Genomic DNA, 18,412 nt, shown 5'->3' with positions numbered 1-18,412 from the left:
GTGTCTCCTCATAGCATGCTTATTTGCTTTAAGAAAACTGATCTTATCTTCTTCCGTAGTGGTTCATCTGATACAGACAATCCCAGTCTAAAGGAGCATAACATTCAAAGTGTGAACAAACAAATAAGACAGATACTGTCTGTCAAATTGAATTAATTGCTCCTTCAGAGTATAACTGTACAGTGTAAACAAAAACTTAGTAAATAACCAGTCACAATATACTCAAGAGAATAAAAAAATTCTTAGGTATCTTAATAAAGTAATCTAAATGTGGAAGTATTATTCAATATATGAAGGAAGGATTTCAGGTAGCTATTAATGGCACAAGTTACAGGCATAGACATTCTTTAGGAAATACTGTCATCACACACTACTAAAATCTTACTGGGCAAAAAATGGAAAGGAGAAAAATATATATGACTAAAACGAATACGGCAGGAAGAACAAACATTTCATAGGCAAGGGACAAAGCATAGGAAGATGTATTTTTAAACCTGGGAAGAATCTCTTATGACATTAGACTTCTCAGTGAAGCTACAAATACTATATTCTGGATGATCAAAAGTAGGCTGTACATGCAACTTAGAGTTGTGTCAAGAAGAATTAGGTGACCTGAAGAAGGATCATTCTGTAGCATAGACTGATTTTTAACTGACAAGGATGTAAGGTGGCTGGTTTTCAAAAAAGACAAGTCACTAAGCATTAAACATGGTAACAGAAAAAGAAATTATGCCAGTGAAAAGCCAGCAGGATCCCTTTACTCCTGGAAATAAAAAAAGAGTATTTCAGGGGAAGACTGATGCACACCTTAATTAGTGTTAACAAGATGCAACCTACCCTAGACTCCACAGACTGTATTGATGGGAACTGCACTTAACGTAAAGGGACCTAAGCTGAATTTCCTCTGACTCAGTTCTCCAGAAAGGATTTCTCATCTGCAGGTGTCTTTGCTGGAAGGTCAGGTATTTCAATAATGATAAGTTACAATAGTTACAAGGAAGAAGGGTGACCATTCATCAGGGAGTTAAGCTATTCCCTTTTCTCCTGAGAACAGAACCCTAGAAACAAGTCTCCTGATGGCCTTTTTCATTTCAGCATTTCTCAGGGTGTAGACCATGGGATTCAGCACTGGAACAAGCACAATGAAGAAGATGGAGGCCACTTTGTCCAGTTCAAATGTCTTGAAGGGCCGAGCATAGATGAATATTCCTGGAATGAATGTTATGCTTATTGCCGTTATCTGGGCTATGCAGGTAGACAAAGCTTTGTGCTTTCCTTTGGTGACTTGCCTCCTTATCTTGACTAAAATGACAGTGTATGAAATGAGCAGCCAGACAAAAATTACTATGAGGAGCAGTCCACCATTTGAGACCATCAGCAGCTCTGTCAGGTAGGTGTCAATGCAGGCCACTTTCAGTACTTGTGGGACATCACAGTGGAAATTGTCCAGAGTATTAGGACCACAGTAAGGTAAAGGGAGAAGCAGAGCAATCTGTGTTGCAGAGTGAATGAATCCACCTGCCCATGAGCCTGCAACTAGACCTAAACACACTTCACGGTTCATTATTGTCAAGTACTGCAAGGGCTTATGGATAGCTACATACCGATCAGCTGCCATCACTGCGAGAAGGAAGATATGAGCACCACCAATGAAGTGGAAGAAAAACATGTGAAGGATGCACTCCTTGAATGGAACAGTTTTGTGCTGGGAGAGGAGACCTGACAATAGAATGGGAGTATTTACTGATGATTCAGTGATATCTGTGAATGCTAAGTTGGCCAGGAAGAAGTACATGGGTGTGTGCAAGTGGTAGTCACTGATAACAGTGGTGAGGATGGTGATGTTTCCCAAGCAGGTCATCAGGTAAACAATGAAGAAGACCATGAAGAGGAATTGCTGAATCTTAAGACTGTGGTTGAAGCCCAGGAGGACAAATTCCGTCACAGGATTTGTTACATTCTGTGGCTCCATTTGTTACCATCCGAGCATGCCTGTGAGAGGAATGATGTAGAAGGGAGACTGAGGAAAGTAAGCTTTTCAACCCTAAGAGAGATGATCTTTCCCCTCCCCTGGCTCAGAAACCCCCATCCTAGAAACCTCCTTATATCCCTGCACTATACAGTGGAAATTTTGTTCAGTGGAGGTAGTCTCAGTGTTGGGAACTGTTTTCTTTGATCTTCAGTTTGGCTCCTCTGCACCTATACCCTTAAAATCCAGTGTAACTTTACAATTAGTTGCTATCTTCATAAATAGACTTTTGTTTCTCCAGTAATGCAAGCTTTGACCCCCTCCTCGGTGCAACAGTACTTCTCTTTAATATTACGTTTTCCCATTCACACATCAAGAGCCCTTATTCCACATAGGACTGCTTTGTCTGCAGTCTCAGAGTTGCCTGATTCCTCTCCTCCACAGAGGACTCCAAAGAGAAAACAAAATTTAAAAATCCCTCTCATACATCATTCTGTCTAAGCATCAAAGTAGCTGCTAGGAACAAAGTTACTACGAAATCTACATGAACTTTCCTGGGTCTGAACAAAAATGGTTTTGCTATAGCTACTAAGGCATTCTTGCTCTGTCAATCATTAAGAAAATAAATACTTTAGAGTATTTTATGATGTAGTAGTATTTACTGTGCTACTCCTGTGTTAGCCAAAGGGAAACAGGACGTATTGTACATTCTTCACTTTGCAGGCCTGTCTGTTTCAGGGCAGAGGTGATCTGAGAAAAAAGAACATTTCAGCACACAAAAGAATGCCCAGTTTCTTGAATTTCTCTCCAGTACCGTGAGACAAGCAATCTGAAGAATGAGAAAAGACAATCTGTTATGAGGCCCACTGGTCTCTTCATCACATCCTGCAGGGGAGTGTGCCCTGAACTTTACATTCAGAGAGGACCCAGGATATGCAGACTGCAGTTCATTTCATTTGTACAGGCATAGGCACTTCATTCTATTTATCTCAGATACCTGAATTAAGACTCAATCATCCTCTGAGTGTGTCTAGTTCTTGTTGTTGGTTCTAAGCAGACCTTGATGATTAGCTCAATCACAAAAGTGGGACTGTCTTTCTAAAAGTAAATGTTCAAAGAAATTTCAGATGTCCTAAAATACCCAAGACATTTACACTGGGTTGGCAACTGTCATACATGAATTATGGGTGAATTATGGGTGACCTCAAGGTCACACATGCCCTTGAGGTATGGCAGCTGGAATTCAGATGGCATGCTCTAGGCATGTCTGTTTAGGAACCTGGATCCCACCTGCAGTGTCTTTTAGATACATACATTGGACTCCACCTCTCTTGACCTCAGCCCTCAGTATCCTAAATCTCTGTATGTGAATGTCCTGGTTTCGGCTGGGACAGAGTTAACTCTCTTCTTAGTAGCTGGTACAGTGCTGTGTTTTGGATTTAGTGTGAGAATGATGTTGATAACACACTGATGTTTTAGTTGTTGCTAAGTAGCACTTATCTTAAGCCAAGGACTTTTCAGTCTCCTGTGCTCTGCCAGCAAGCAGGTGTGCAAGAAGCTGGGAGGGAGCATAGCCGGGGCAGCTGACCTGAACTAGCCAAAGGGGTATTCCATACCATGGAATGTCATGCCCAGTATATAAACAGGGGGGAGTTGGCCGGGAGGCGCAGATCGCGGCTCGGGAACTAACTGAGCATCGGTCAGTGGGTGGTGAGCAATTGCATTGTGCAGCACTGGTTTTTTTCCTTCCCCCGCCCCCTTCCTTTTTTTGTTATATTCCTTTTCATTACTATTATTATTATTATATTTCATTATTACTATTGTTAGTATTATATTTTACTTTAGTTATTAAACTGTTCTTATCTCAACCCATGAGTTTTACTTTTTTTTCCTTTGCTTTCCTCCTCCTCACCCCACTGCGAGGGGGAGGGGGAAACAGCTGCGTGGTGCTTAGTTGCTGACTGGGGTTAAACCACAACAGCGAACTAGTTGTGCAGTCCTGTTGAAGTAAAGGTTGAAGAAATGGCAGCTGCAGAATGTGATCAATTTGTCCTAGTCTTGATACCTACCCTAGGATGAAACAAACTATGCTCTGGGAGTGCCTGTTTCTCACCACTGACTCTAACGAAGCCCAAAAGGCTAGCTTATATCTGGATTCCTGTCCTGTAGGTATCTGAAGATATTTGACCACTATTCTATCCCCACATCCTACAAAGAGGCACTTTTGACAGCCTTTAAGTGCCCAGTGCTCATTCCAGGACAAGAAAGACTTCTATTCTGCCTTACCTGCTCTAGTTCACCCTGTTCCCCCTGTGTCTGTGAGGACTCCATGTCACATCTCAGAGCTTTCATTTTCACATCAGACTCTTCTCTCCTCTTCCTTTTGCCATTCAGTCTCACTCCAGGGATCCTGCACTCTAGCCCCTATTTCTGTCTTTGTCTTAAATTCAGTGACTCAGCATACCAGACCCTTCATATACTTCACCATTTATCAAGTCTGTTTCCAACCCACCAGAAGGCAGAAGTTCCTCGTGCCCATTCCATTTTCTCTGTGTCCCAATTACCTGCCTAAGACATGTGAAATCTTTGTTTCTCCCATCTGAAAATGTGAGACATTGTGCATTTCTCCAGGCATCCTTTATGCTTCTCCCACACTTTCTCAGAATCCCTGTGAACTCTTCTTGTCCTCATAAAATGTTTCCCTCATTTTTACCTTAGTTCTTGTCTGTACTGATCAGATGACAGATTCTGTTATGCTATGGACAATAAGCCTTGCTTGCTGCTGCTTGCTTTCTTTTGTAGGGGCTGAAGTTTACAGAGTCAGTTGGTTTGACTCAGTTTGTCTGAATGGCTGGCATGGACAAAGCCTGAATTTGGGACATTTTCTCTTTGTGTATGCATCCCCTTGGCTGGAGAGTCAGATGTTCAATTCAGAGAGAAACCACAGGATAAACCAAATCAGGGATTGCCAGAGAATTTGGGCTTGTGCCATGGTTGTGTCATCTATTCCTCCTTTAGCCTATTTGGATTTTCATTTGAAACAATAAACTTCTGCTCACAGGTGCTGTGACTAGCAATACCTGTTTAATTTGCTAGTCACGGTTTGTGTGCTGTTCCCTGAAAACAGAGATGTCAGGGAGCAGGAATAGTTGCCTGGTCCACAAGGGAAGGCAAGCCATGGGCTGAGAGTGACAGTGAGGCAGACAGGAGCAGCCCACCTCACCAGTGAAGGCAGCAGTCCCACAGTACACACAAAAAAAGAGCAGACCAGAATCATTGACAGTAACCAGTCAGCCAACAGCCCAGTGATTGCCAGAGGGAAAGGGATGCCAGGGAACATGACACCACTAAGCTCAATGTGATAAGTGGACAAAGCAAAAGATAAGCTGTGTGAGGGAAAGTTTTACACTCACACACACATGCAAACATACAATTAACTGACATTTGCCAAAATTACCGTTCCAGTGAGCCAGCATAGTTGAGCCCATGGGAAGATGACACTCTCCAGCCAGTCTCAGGACAGGGTTCTTGGGTGGCAGGTTGGCACCATCACGTGACAGCTTCTTCTCAGGTGCCCTGCATCTGCACGCTGTAGCAATGTTACCCTCCTATATTTACTACGGCAGATGTCAGCACAGGCTACCAATCAGAAAGTCCACAATGACATCATTCCAGCAGTTTCAGGTGTTGTTCTATTGTCACTTGTTGATCCAAGGTTGTTCACATCCTGTTTGCCACGGCTCACTACATCCAGCCCCTGTTTGTGCTGCAACTTGGCTCTTGGACAAACAAGGCCATGATACTCCCATGTCAGCTAGACAAGTCAATAGTAGTGAAGCAGGTTGAAATTTAGGCCAGGAACTCAAGTAGTCAAGGTGAGGTAAAAACCAGCAAGATACAAGGCCAGGCATAGCATACCTGCAGCATAGCTAGGGCAAGAAACAAGAGGACCTAAGCTTAAACACTTAAGTCCTGAACCAACTGGCAGAATGGAGTTTCCATATGAGGCTTCCCACAACTTTCTTATAACTTAGATGTTTCACAGAAGATTAATACAAGGTTAAACAACCACATTATATTAGTGCTGACCTTGAATATAGGCAGCTAAACCCTTGGGGAGAGGAGGGAAGAGACAGCAGAGAAGGATTACAAAGAAGGATGTTACAGGCAGGTCAGGGCACTTAAAGCCTGTTGCTGCACCAGTTGTCCCATCAAGTCTGAGAAAGTCATCATGAGTAAATCGGGAGCATTGGCTGGAGAGTCACTGACATCTAGAAAGGCCAAGCTGGCCAGCAGAAAGTACATGGGGTTATAAAGCCATGGGTCACTGATGACCGTGACAACGATGGTGAAGTTCCTCGGACAAGTTATGACATAAACTATGGAGAAAAGCATTGAGAGAAAATACTGAACAAAGAGTTGTCTGTCCTCTGAATCTTCCTTCAGTTATGTTGTCTGAGGACTGTACTGTGCCAGCTGTTAATCTCAGACCCTCTCTCTGAAACACCTGTGAGGTTTACTAACAGGATCAAAAAAAAAGAAAACCAGAACAGTATTGTTTGGGAGATTTAGGGATTGTGTCATAAGGGACTGAATTAAAAAGCTCATGGTTTATTTTATTCCGTAGATGGTAATCCCACAAGTACAAGAGGCTAAGCAAATGTCCTTCTGTGCTAAGCTCCATGAGCCGGAATACTTTATGTGACTCCCTACAGTACTATGAGTTACATGCCAGGATCATATAGAGGTCAACAGGTAAAACCTGGCTAATCAGTACATTTTTGGCTCATTAATTGTATTGATTAGTGGTATGCACACGTTAGTAAGAATAACCCATTTGTCAGCTCACAGCTACAGAATCCACAAATTATAGAATCATGTAGGATGAAGGGACTTCTGAAAGTTTCCTGTCCAGCCTCCTGTTTAAAGCAAATTGCTCAGGGACCTATCCAGTCAAGTCTGGAGTATCTCTTAGTATCCCTGTGGCAATGCCACAGCCGCTCTGGGCTCCTATTCCAATGTCTGTCCACTCTTGGTAAAAGAAAGGTGTTTTTTTTAAACTGAGATGGGTTTTGTCATGGTACAACTTGTGTCTTATGCTCCTCATCCTAATGCTGTACACCTTTGAGAAAATTCTGGATTGGTCTTCTCTACACCATTCTAGTAGGTAGAGGAAGACAGCAATAAGGTCCCCTCATAGCCTTCTTGTCTTAAGGCTGAACAAAATAATTTCTCTTAGTTTGTCCTCCATTAGACTTCTTACAATAAGTCCATGTCTTTCTTGTACTGGGAAGGCCAAGAATTGGGAAATTACTCCAATGGGCTCTCACAAGTGTCGAACAGAGGAGAAGAATCACTTCCCTAGACATGCTGACTACTCTCGCTGTTACAGCTCAGAATGCAGTTGGCCTTAGTTGCTGCAAGGACACACTGTAGACACATGCCTAACTTGTGCACCAGGACGCACAGATCTTTTTCTGCAAAGCTGGGTACTAACTGTTTGCAGCCCCCACCCTCCAGCCAGCATTGGTACATAGTGTTATTGTATCCCAGATATAAGACTTTGTGTTTGCATTTTTTAAACTTGAGAAGATTTCTTTCAGAGCATTTCTGGCCCATCCAAATCCTTCTGAATAGCAGCCTGTCTTTTTAATGGGCATAAATTGGTTTAATCAGTAGTTGTCCGCAAGGGTGATCTCTGTGGGAGGAAATAATGAACTGAATGATTTGACTGAAGTGTCAGTCAAGATCTATTTCAGCCAGCTCTGAAACCAATGCAACCAACCAGGTGTATGTGGGTCAGGGGCACAGGAATTGCACACCAAAACTTTACACGTTCAGAGAAGCACGTGGTGTTCCTGGTCAAATGTGTAAAATAGGAGCTAGCAGCCAATACAGGCTGGAGACACACTTTTGGTGGGGATAGGGTGGGAGAGGACACGACATGCAAAGGGGTATATATACCCTGACGGGAGCAGTCTGTTGGTAAGCCACACTACAGCATGTACAACCTGTGAAAGAACTATGACCCATGAGCTACTCATGCTGGAGCATGGACACCTGTGAATGTACTGAAGTGCATCTATATGCCGTATTGGATCAGGCATATTATGAACAGAGTGCTCCCGCCTGCTAAACTGGCAGAAAGCCAATAAACCTAGGGTGGCAGAAAGAAACTGCTGTGTGTAAAGTAACAGAAAATGGTTACGCATAGCACTTCAACCTCCTATGTTGCCTACCACCTTACCAGCGTTGTGTTTACAGGCTGAATGTAATCCACAGCAAAAATACAAAAAGTTGAGACCAGGTGGTGGTCGGGGCGAGATAGTCAAATAAATTTCCCTGCCTTAGGACTGTTTTGCCTGTGATGGTAATTGGTGGAGGATATGGGCAACATCATGATCTGTCATAGGCTCATAGAATCATAGAATGGTTTGGGTTGGAAGGGACCTTAAAGATCATCTAGTTCCAACTCCCCTGCCATGGGCAGGGATACCTTCCACTAGATCAGCTTGCTCAAAGCCCCATCGAACCTGGCCTTGAACACTTCCAGGGAAGGGGCATCCACAACTTCTCTGGGCAACCTGTTCCAGTGTCTCACCACCCTCACAATAAAGAATTTCTTCCTAATATCTAATCTAAATCTACCCTCTTTCAGTTTAAAAGCATTACCCCTCGTCCTATCGCTACAGGCCCTTGTAAAAAGTCCCTCTCCAGCTTTCCTGTAGGTCCCCTTTAGGTATTGGAAGGCCGCTGTAAGCTCTCCCCAGAGCCTTCTCTTCTCCAGGCTGAACAACCCCAACTCTCTCAGCCTGTCTTCATAGGAGAGGTGCTCCAGCCCCTTGATCATCTTCCTGGCCCTCCTCTGGACATGCTCTAACAGGTCCATGTGTTTCTTGTGCCGGGGCCCCAGAGCTGAACACAGTACTCCAGGCAGGGTCTCTCAAGAGCGGAGTAGAGGGGGAGAATCACCTCCCTCAACCTGCTGGTTACGCTTCTTTTGATGCAGCCCAGGATACAATTGGTTTTCTGGGCTGTGAGCATGCATTGCTGGCTCATATTCAGTTTTTCATCCACCTCAAGTCCTTCTCTGCAGGGCTGCTCTCAATCCACTCATTGCCCAGCCTGTATTTGTGCTTGAGATCACCCTGACCCATGTGCAGGACCTTGCACTTGGCCTTGTTGAACTTCATGAGGTTCGCACGGGCCCATCTCTCTAGCCTGTCAAGGTCCCTCTGGATGGCATCCTTTCCCTCTAGTGTATCAACAACTCAGCTTGTCGTCGTCTGCAAACCTGCTGAGGGTGCACTCAATCCCACTGTCCATGTCGATGACAAAGATGCTAAATAACACTGGTCCCAATACAGACCCCTGAGGGACCACTGGTCCCAATACGGACCACTCGTCACTGGTCTCCACCTGGACATTGAGCCACTGAGCACAACTCTTTGAATCCAGCCAATGCCTTATCCACCAAGTGGTCTACCCATCAAATCCATGTCTCTACATTTTAGAGACAAGGATACTGTGTGGGACAGTATCACATGCTTCGCAGAAGTCCAGGTAGATGACGTCAGTCGCCTTTCCCTTATCCACCAATGCTGTAACAGCATCATTGAAGGCCACCAAATTTGTCAGGTACGGTTAGCCCTTAGTGAAGCCATGTTGGCTGTCACAAATCACCTCTCTGTTTTCCATGTGCCTTAACGTAGTTTCCAGGAGGATCTGCTCCATGATCTTGCTGGGCGCAGAGGTGAGACTAACCAGCCTGTGGTTCCTTAGGTCTTTCCTTTTTCCCTTTTTAAAAGTGGGGGCTATGTTTCTCCTTTTCCAGTCACTGGGAACTTCACCAGTCTGCCACAACTTTTCAAATATGATGAACTTTTCAAATATCATGGTCTAGAATTGGACTATTTGGAGCAACTTTGAGATGCTGGAAGCCTTGATTCTGATATTAGGAATTTCTGTTGTTCTGCAATGTGAGGGGTGTACTCAAAATATGTGAGGATGAGTTCAAACATTGTGCAAACAGTCAGGAAAATGGAGGTCCAAAGGGACCCAAGAAAACAGTAGTGGGATGTGAAGAGTTGGGAAGAGAAAGGACAGTGCCTGCTCCAAGCCCAGGCACCAGTGGCTTGGAACATGGACTGTCTCCCAGTACAGAAATCAAGGGAATTAGTCTAGGAGTTGTAAAAATGATGCAATACATTAAAAGCACCAGGAGAGAGATGCACTGCTTTGGTATGAGAGAGTGCAGAGGCATAGTATCTGCTTCAGGTAGAGCTCCAAAGAGATTGGGACCACTTAATAGAGGTTGAGAATCAATAACCGAAATTACTTTCTCTGTCAGACTAATGATCTTCTAAAAGAAACATTAACACAGTGCGAGAGACCCTTGTTCAGAAGTTTTGTAGCTACAGGAACAGTTAGCATGCTTAAGGTGATTGCCATACAGTGGTATTTGGAAAGCTCAGTTAGGGAAATTCAGGACTCCAATGACAAATTAAACACAGAGTCCTGTCAGGCAACCTCAGTAACGTTAATTGAGCAGACCTGTGGAAATGGGAGTTCTGTTCCCCAGAAAGTGGCTGCTAAACTGTGCTTTACTCAGAGCAAAATTAAAGACATGTGGGAAACTTACTGTACCAAAACACCCTTGCAGTGGCTGTGGAAGGTGCTGGGAAACTGCAGCCATGAAGATACAGCTGACAGCTCAGAAGTACAGAGCTCTTGGGAGTTTGGGACCTGTGTCACCTGTAATCACTGGCCTGTGCAATGGAGGTGGGCTATTGGATCAGATGATGGAGGGTTATGTTGAGCAATGGCCCAATTCTCTCAACTCTGTCAAGGAGAGATATTGTGGAGGGTCTGGGAAGAAGGTGGCAATTGATTACAGCTGCTTGGGCTGCTGGAGTATGGGCTGCTGGAGTGTGTTTACAGAAAGAAGGGGGAAGAGGGAGCCTGTGAAGGTCATGATCACTGATACAATTGCCTAAAAGCTCCAGTGATTAGGAACAGTTACCTAAACCCTTCTGGTATCACCTGGTAACCAGGTAGGACATCCTGTTTATCAAGGAGTGGCATGTGCTGAGGTGCATACTGGAAAGCTACCATATGATCAGAAGCATGGCCAAGGGTAATGCCAAGAGTCCAGTATTATGCTTGATATCAAAAGAAACATCAGGAGGGAGTTCTCCATGCTGCTATCGTACATGCTGGTACTTACGGAAGCTTCTGGAAAAAAAGGACAGAGGATATGATAGAGTGGGACAGAAAACCCTTCAGAGATCTAGGAGTGCAAGTTAAGGAATTGTGAGCATGGGGGAAAGGTCAGAGCTCAGTTAATGTTACAGGATGCGGGGCAACTTTAAGGGAAACAAAGCTGTTCGATGCATTCTACTCCTTGAATGGGGAAAATGATTACGCCATATCAAATGAGCATTGTTCATGACAAGTTTTGGTTCTGGATGAAGTCATACTGCTGTTGAAGTGCTGGTTCATTTCTCAAAGGTGTTGCTTTTTGCTTGTAGAATGTCAATCATTTGCGTGTATACTGAGGTATAGAGAATAACTAACTTATGATGTTCTTGATTATATGTTTTACGGGAACAAGACATGAAGTTTGTAACAAGAATATATTCAGATTTTTATAACGACAGTTAAAATTGAATTTGGAGGGATGGAGTGCAGAGTTCATAATATGAGTGACTTGCAGTTAAAGGAGAATTGCCGTTTGCAGGAGGCCTGGATCTGGGGGGCTGTTGAGAGGCTGCCAAAGGAGAAATGACAGGCAGATGATCCCTAATAAGTAAACAAGGCAAGCAGAAGATGCTGACCTGGATACTCTCAGGGCCACCACAAGAGGACTGTCACCCACGTTGTCCTGGTGTGACGCACCCACCAGATGAGTGAACAGGAAAGGATGTCCCCAGATCACCTTAGAGAGTGAGGGGGATTACTACCTGTGAGGGCTTGGGACTCATTATGGCATGCCAGGACCATTTTGGGATTGCAAAAAATTTACTGACATGTGTTTGGGGGGGGGGGACCAAAGAGGGGAACGAAGGTGAATTGGGGACAAGCAAGCAAGCATGGGGAAACAGGGTAAGCGGATAAAAGGGGTTCGTAATGTGTAAACTAGTGGTCATTATTCTTAACTGGTGATGTCTGATCACCACAGTCTGCCCTGTCTTCTTATTAAGGTCCATTTCTGTTTCCCTGTGTGAAGGGACTCTAGTCTATGTGCAAGTGTATGGAGGTCTAAGAACCTGCAACTGGAGAGAGAACCATGGGTCATAGGGGATCATGTGTCTGGAGTGCCAGCAATAGGACAAGCTGGAGTGTGTGTCTGTGCATATGTATGTCACTGTGTAATCACTAGTCTCCAAGTGTTTTTGCAGAGAAAATAATGGAAATACTTCTGTATATATACAAAAACAGATGGCCCCTTATTGAAAAGCGTCCCCTGTACTCTTTAAAAATTAATGTTTTCAGGTTTGTTTATTTACTTTCATGTGTCCAGATGTTTTGAAGCGCCTTTCATTTAGTTCCAGATAAGGCATACACTTGGTTGGGATGGAATTAATGTCACCAAAATTTAGCCACACAGGCATAATTCTGAAACACAGGCTACCTCAGAGGTAATGAAAAGACAGAAGCAATTACGGAATTAAATTAATTCAACTTTTCTTTAGAGGATTGCTTCGTCAAACACAGGGAGCATCAGACATTTCCTTTGACCAAGGTCTTGTATTTTGCTATTACCTGCATAAAGGTAAAGAGCTAATTTAATTTTAGTTTTTTGGGGGAATAAGAGGTAATAAAATCTCTTGAAAAATCCTTCTGTAGCATTTATGCTCCAATGTCTAAATCTCACCTACATCCAGATGTCTACAATATGAAGATGTACCCCCGAGCTAGTCATCTAACCAGTCATCAATTAGCCCCAGAAAGGTGATCGTTGGCCTGTGTGTTCAAGGCCATGGGTTGCTGGATGACTATTGCTCTTCTTCTGCAGGAGGGTGTGGACCCATAGCTTCCATTTGCAGAAACATGTTCCTGAATATTTTTTTCTTTTCACCTTTCCCACCCCCCTCCAATACCGTCCATGTCCAGCCTTTTCCTGTCTCATTCTAAAACTTATTTCCTCCAGGTTCTTCAGTTCCCTCTCCTCCGAACCCCAGCCTGGTCATAAGTATGTCCAGGGCACTAGCAACACTCAGTTTAGCTCCCCAGCCTCTTCCAAACTGTGTGACTGTTGCTCTGCCAACGGTTCCACTAATCCATAGTGCTCTAACTTATATTTTCTTCAGTTTAATCCACAGTTGTAATCCCCTCACCCAAATCTCCCATTCCGTCTTGGTGAGTCCTGTGGTGTCCTCTCTCACTGCTAACATGCTCTCATGGTTGCTCATATGCATGCTGTAAGCATATACATAGTGGCTGAGACACTCATTTCCCTCTTGGAGGAGCTGTAGCAAAGCAACTCACATACAGGGTAGCTGAGGAAAGCATAGGAAGCTTCTGGATAGCAAGATGTTCCTCATTACACAGCACTGAACCTCCACCCAACAGGAAAGAGCTGCCATCTCCCTGGTTCATGCCCCCTCCCCCCCTGAATTGTAGAAGTAGCTTTGAATCATTAAATCAGACATAGACATATGGGGTGAGATTTACTTCATCTAAATTCAGGTGTGGAAAATACAGTTGTATGGAAAGGAAAGCAAAGAATATAATGAAGAGAAAGAACTCACAGTCAAAAGTAAACTCATCCAGCCCCTACACCGACTGGACTCCCACTGGTATATATGCTTGTAATATGACTCACAAGTTTGGCTCTACCCAATCACAATCACAAAAATGACTTCATGATTTAGAGCCAAAAGAACCATCACTGATTCTGTGAATAAATTATTGTCCTGATTTTAATTCAGTTTAAAAGGTGAAACTCCAGGTAGTTCAAACTCCAATCATTACCCTCCTCCGGGTAAGAATACACACACACATACATTCACAAAAACAATATTTGTTGAATAACTCTTACACTAAAGGATTACATATTACAGTTTCCTGCACCACAATTTTACTAATAAAGGTGAGTAATTTTGCGAGACTCTTCTCATTCTTACTGTTCTATTATATTGTATAGTTTGATATCATTAATATTGAAGTGCAATGGATAATTTTACTTCAAAAGAAAAGAATCATTTTATTGAGATTAGCCTTGGTAAATGTTGGGATTCATCTAAACTAATCCTGCTCATCTAATTGCTTTTTAGGTCTTAATTAATATTCCATATTCCTGGGAGAAATAAACTCCTCCAAAGAGTGATTTTATTCATCCTAGAAAAGAAATCCAGGACTGTTAGGCTTGAATCTTCCTCTGCAGATCTGTATCTCTGTTCAATGATTATAAGGAAGTGTAATGACTAGATCACTGGTACATGTTGGCATCATGAGTATCTGAAGACAACAGATAAAAGCTAGCCTCAGGGCCTAAATTTCAGTCTGGATTTTGGATTGCTAACATTCTTTTCACATGAGCCTGAGTCTGAAATATAGATCAATCAAACCAAATACTCAGGCAAATTTCAAGCCACAATTACTTTTCCTTACTTTTTTTGTTATGGACTGAAGGTAAATGGAAAGTCTGAATTTTTAAAATTGAATGAGAAAGCAAAACTAAACATGTAATGGCTGGATTAGTGCTGTTTGGGACGTAAGACCCAAGAGGAACATGCAAAAATATTCATTTGCTCAAGGAACTTGAGACAGGAATACCCAACATTGATTTCTGTAACAGACCCAGTTAGCTGTTGACAGGACATTGAGTGCAAGCCTGCCTCTGATTATTCTTGTTGTTATTTATTATTGAATTTTTGTCTAGGCATTCCCATGGAAAAGGAAAATTGGACAGTAGTCACTAAGTTCGTCTTTCTGAGATTCACTAGCTGGCCAAATCTACAGATAGTGCTTTTCACATTCTCTCTTATCATTTATCTCCTCTCACTTGTCAGCAATGTTCTTATCCTCATCATTGTTTTAGTTGGCATGTCTTCACAGTGCCATGGAAACCTGGTACACAACAGCCACAGTATCTAAAATGTTAGCCAACTCCTTGATGGAGAGAAGCACCGTCTCTGCTTCAAGCTGCATTGCTCAATATTACTTCTTCTCTTTTGCTGCCACAGAACTGTTCCTCCTTACAGTCATGGCATATGACTGCTACCTGGCCTTCTGTAAACCATTACATTACTCCACTATCATGAACCCAAAGACTTGCCATAACTTAGCCATGATCTGTTGGTTGTCAGGATTCATCTGCCCTATTTTTCCTTCCACCTTGTTCGCCAGCATTTCCTTCTGCACTAACAAAATCAACCATTTCTTCTGTGATGCTGATCAGCTCTTCCGACTTTCATGTGGTGACACATACAGCATATAAATCGTGGGCTATACTTTCAGCACTGTCATTATAATGTCCTCTGTCCTTTTCATCATGACTTCGTACCTCCAAATCATCATGACCATCATGAAGCTAACATGAGGTGCTGCATGCAAAAAGACATTTTCTACGTGTGCCTCACATCTCTCTGTGGTCACCATCTATTTTGGGACTCTTATCTTTATGTATATCCAGCCTGTAGTGAAATATGAGTCTGATCTCAGTAAAGTGGTGGCTATTTTTTATTCAGTAATTACACCGTTGCTGAATCCAGTAATATACACACTAAGGAATAAGGATGTGAAACTGGCCATAATAAAAACTTTCTTAAGGAATAAAGGTTAAGTTTTGGCATTTTTAACCTATTTTCTCGAATGCTTGATGTATCTGTACTGTGTAGTATTAAAGCATTTATATTAAAGTTTGAAGTAAAAATTTTGTCTCCTGTTTTGGTTGGGCTAAAATGCAAGTCATGGTTTAGACCACTCATACATATATGCATGTGTCTGCATCTGGAAAAGGTATTCAACTCACCCGAAGTCTGGCATCTAGTTTAATATTCTGTGACTTAGCTGATTTATTTTGTAAGTAAATTAAGTCCTTTTGCTTTATCACTTTTCAGGTGTGTATATAAAATAAACATATGAAGTATAAAAAGGCTTATTCTAAGATGATGTAAAATTCTCATCTCAAAATTAATAAACAGTTGATGCAAAACAATTAAGTAGCAAGGTCTCACAAATGTAACAACCATGATTTTCATGCAGTATCATCATGGTCATATTAGTTTCTCTATTTTATTTTTAGTGGTATCCTACAGTTTGATTCAGCTGTCCAAGCGTATGTGTCTAGTACTATTTTTAGATGTCTTAGCGTATCCTGTCTGGTGCCATTAAAGAAATGCTGTAGATTATTCAAGATATCTGCGTGGGGCTGACAGATATGACACAGGAGCTACAACCTCAGACCCTTCAGGAACGGCAGATAAAGGCTCAGTGGGGTATCCTGGGGCATCTCATACGGCACTAAGTGCTCATGTTCAGGCACACTCCTGCTCTGCTGTTTCAGCTGAATCACACCTACTAGTACTTTGCCTGTATTGACTAGATCTTCAAACAATGTAGCTGGAGTTCGGATGCTGCTTCATTTGTACACTCCTGTGGCTCATTACCATTTTCCACATATATGTATCCAGTGACATCTGAGGTGCCCACTCAGCATATGGGAGAACCATGTCCTTCTATAATAACAGCTACAGGTGAGACAGTATATCCTAGAATATCTAAGCTGACACTAGATGTCTATGGTTAGGCAACTGAACTACACTCATGAACTAGGTACAGATTAACTAGATACAGACTGTCGTTTGGGCTGAATTCTACTTTTCATATTCATGCAGATGTCATTGGTGAGATGAATGAGGTGAATTGATGAGATGAACTAAACAGTTGCTTTTGCATGTGCGCTGCTTGCATTTCCCAAAGTAGGAGCCTAAGCTTTGGTAAGGAATAGCATGCCTCTTCTCCACTCACTATATTGGAGTAGCAACAGGCAGCTAAAAAGGGGTGTTTCCACATGCAGATTCAGTCCTCAAAAATCCTGCTGAAGTGGTGGAAACCAGTGGTTGGAGAAGTCTCTGGGGACAGGAAGAGTACTGTGAGGCTCAGGAAAGAGACTGTGAGACTAGGGGTAAATGTCAAGGCTGCCTTCCTGTAGGACTTGCTCAAAATTTAAGTTAACAGCTTTATTAATGACCTGAACAGAAAGTTTTTGGACTAGGGAAAAGCAGTCAGTGTGCTGGAGGGCAGAACTACTGTTCAGAAGGACCTCAACAGGCTGGAGAAATGAATCTCACGAAGTTCAACAAATGTGAAGTCCTATAGCTGGGACAGAATAATCCTGTACAACTGGGCAGGCTAGGGCCTATCTAGGAAGTAGCTTTGCAGAAAAAGTCCTGGGGTCCTGGTGGATTACAGCCTCAGCATGTGTCATTTGTGAGTCCTTGCAGCAAAGGTCAACCACATCCTTGGCTATCTTATCAAGAGTGCAACCAGCAGGTCAAGAAACAATTTCTCCCCTACAGTCCCTACATATGAGACTGCACCTGGAGTTGTGTGCCTGGATACACAATATCTTTCTTGTTTGTATAGGAAAGATACTGGAATACTTGAGCAAGTCCATTGGAAGGCCAGCAAGATAATTAGGGGGCTAGAGCACAGACTGTCCCAGGAGACACTAAGGGAGCAGGCCTTATTCAGCCTGAAGAAGAGAAGACTAAGGGGAGATTGTATTGCTTTCTCTGCTACCTAATGGAGGATGTGGAAAAGACAGAGGCAGGGTTTGCCTCTTTCAGAGTGCACAATGGAAGGAGAAGGTGTAAATGACACAGCCTGGATCATGGGAAATTCTGACTCAGTATAAAGAAGTGCTTTTTTAATTTGAGGGTGCTCAAACAGTGAAACTGATCTGAAGAGACTGTGGTAGTTGGAAGCGCTTCAAATTCAGCTGGTTTAGGCCCTGAGCTGCCTGCTTGAACAGGCTTCACTTAAAGCAGGAAGTTGGACTGGAGCCCTCACAGTGTCTTTTCCAATCTACATGATTTCATGGACTTACTTAACTAATTACACGTTTTTATGACTGCAAGATTCTAGGTGGCTATCATCTCCTACAGCAAGAAGTGGAGTGTGTAGCAAGTGAGTCATCTTATTGCAGCTTCACTATTACTACACACCACTTCTTGCTGTAGGAGATGACATACACCTAGAATCCTACAATCATAAAAACTCCAGTCCTCGTAGATACAGTCTTTACAAGACAAACCAAAAAGTATCTATTTAAACCAAGTGATCAAAACTTTTGTAAGACCTACCTGGAAGGGAATCACTCACTGGAAAAAAGAAAACAAAAAGTCATTATATAACTTCTCCTTGTTGGTACAGAATTTTTTACATTAAAACCTGAAAAGGCAACAGAAAAAAGCAGGGTGGGGAGGGGCAGTG

General features: G+C 42.8%; 1 protein-coding gene across 1 annotated transcript; it reads right to left on the bottom strand.

Moving 5' to 3' along the window:
- Window positions 1–1,024: 1,024 nt before the first annotated feature.
- Window positions 1,025–1,972, bottom strand: LOC127026717 (olfactory receptor 4D1-like). Its single transcript, XM_050912029.1, has one exon. It carries the CDS (start codon window positions 1,970–1,972, stop codon window positions 1,025–1,027), a length of 948 nt encoding a protein of 315 aa, XP_050767986.1.
- Window positions 1,973–18,412: the final 16,440 nt, after the last annotated feature.

Source organism: Gymnogyps californianus, chromosome 28 (assembly GCF_018139145.2).
Source record: "Gymnogyps californianus isolate 813 chromosome 28, ASM1813914v2, whole genome shotgun sequence".
Classification (NCBI taxonomy): Eukaryota; Metazoa; Chordata; class Aves; order Accipitriformes; family Cathartidae; genus Gymnogyps; species Gymnogyps californianus.
This window is presented reverse-complemented; position numbering and strand designations above follow the sequence as displayed.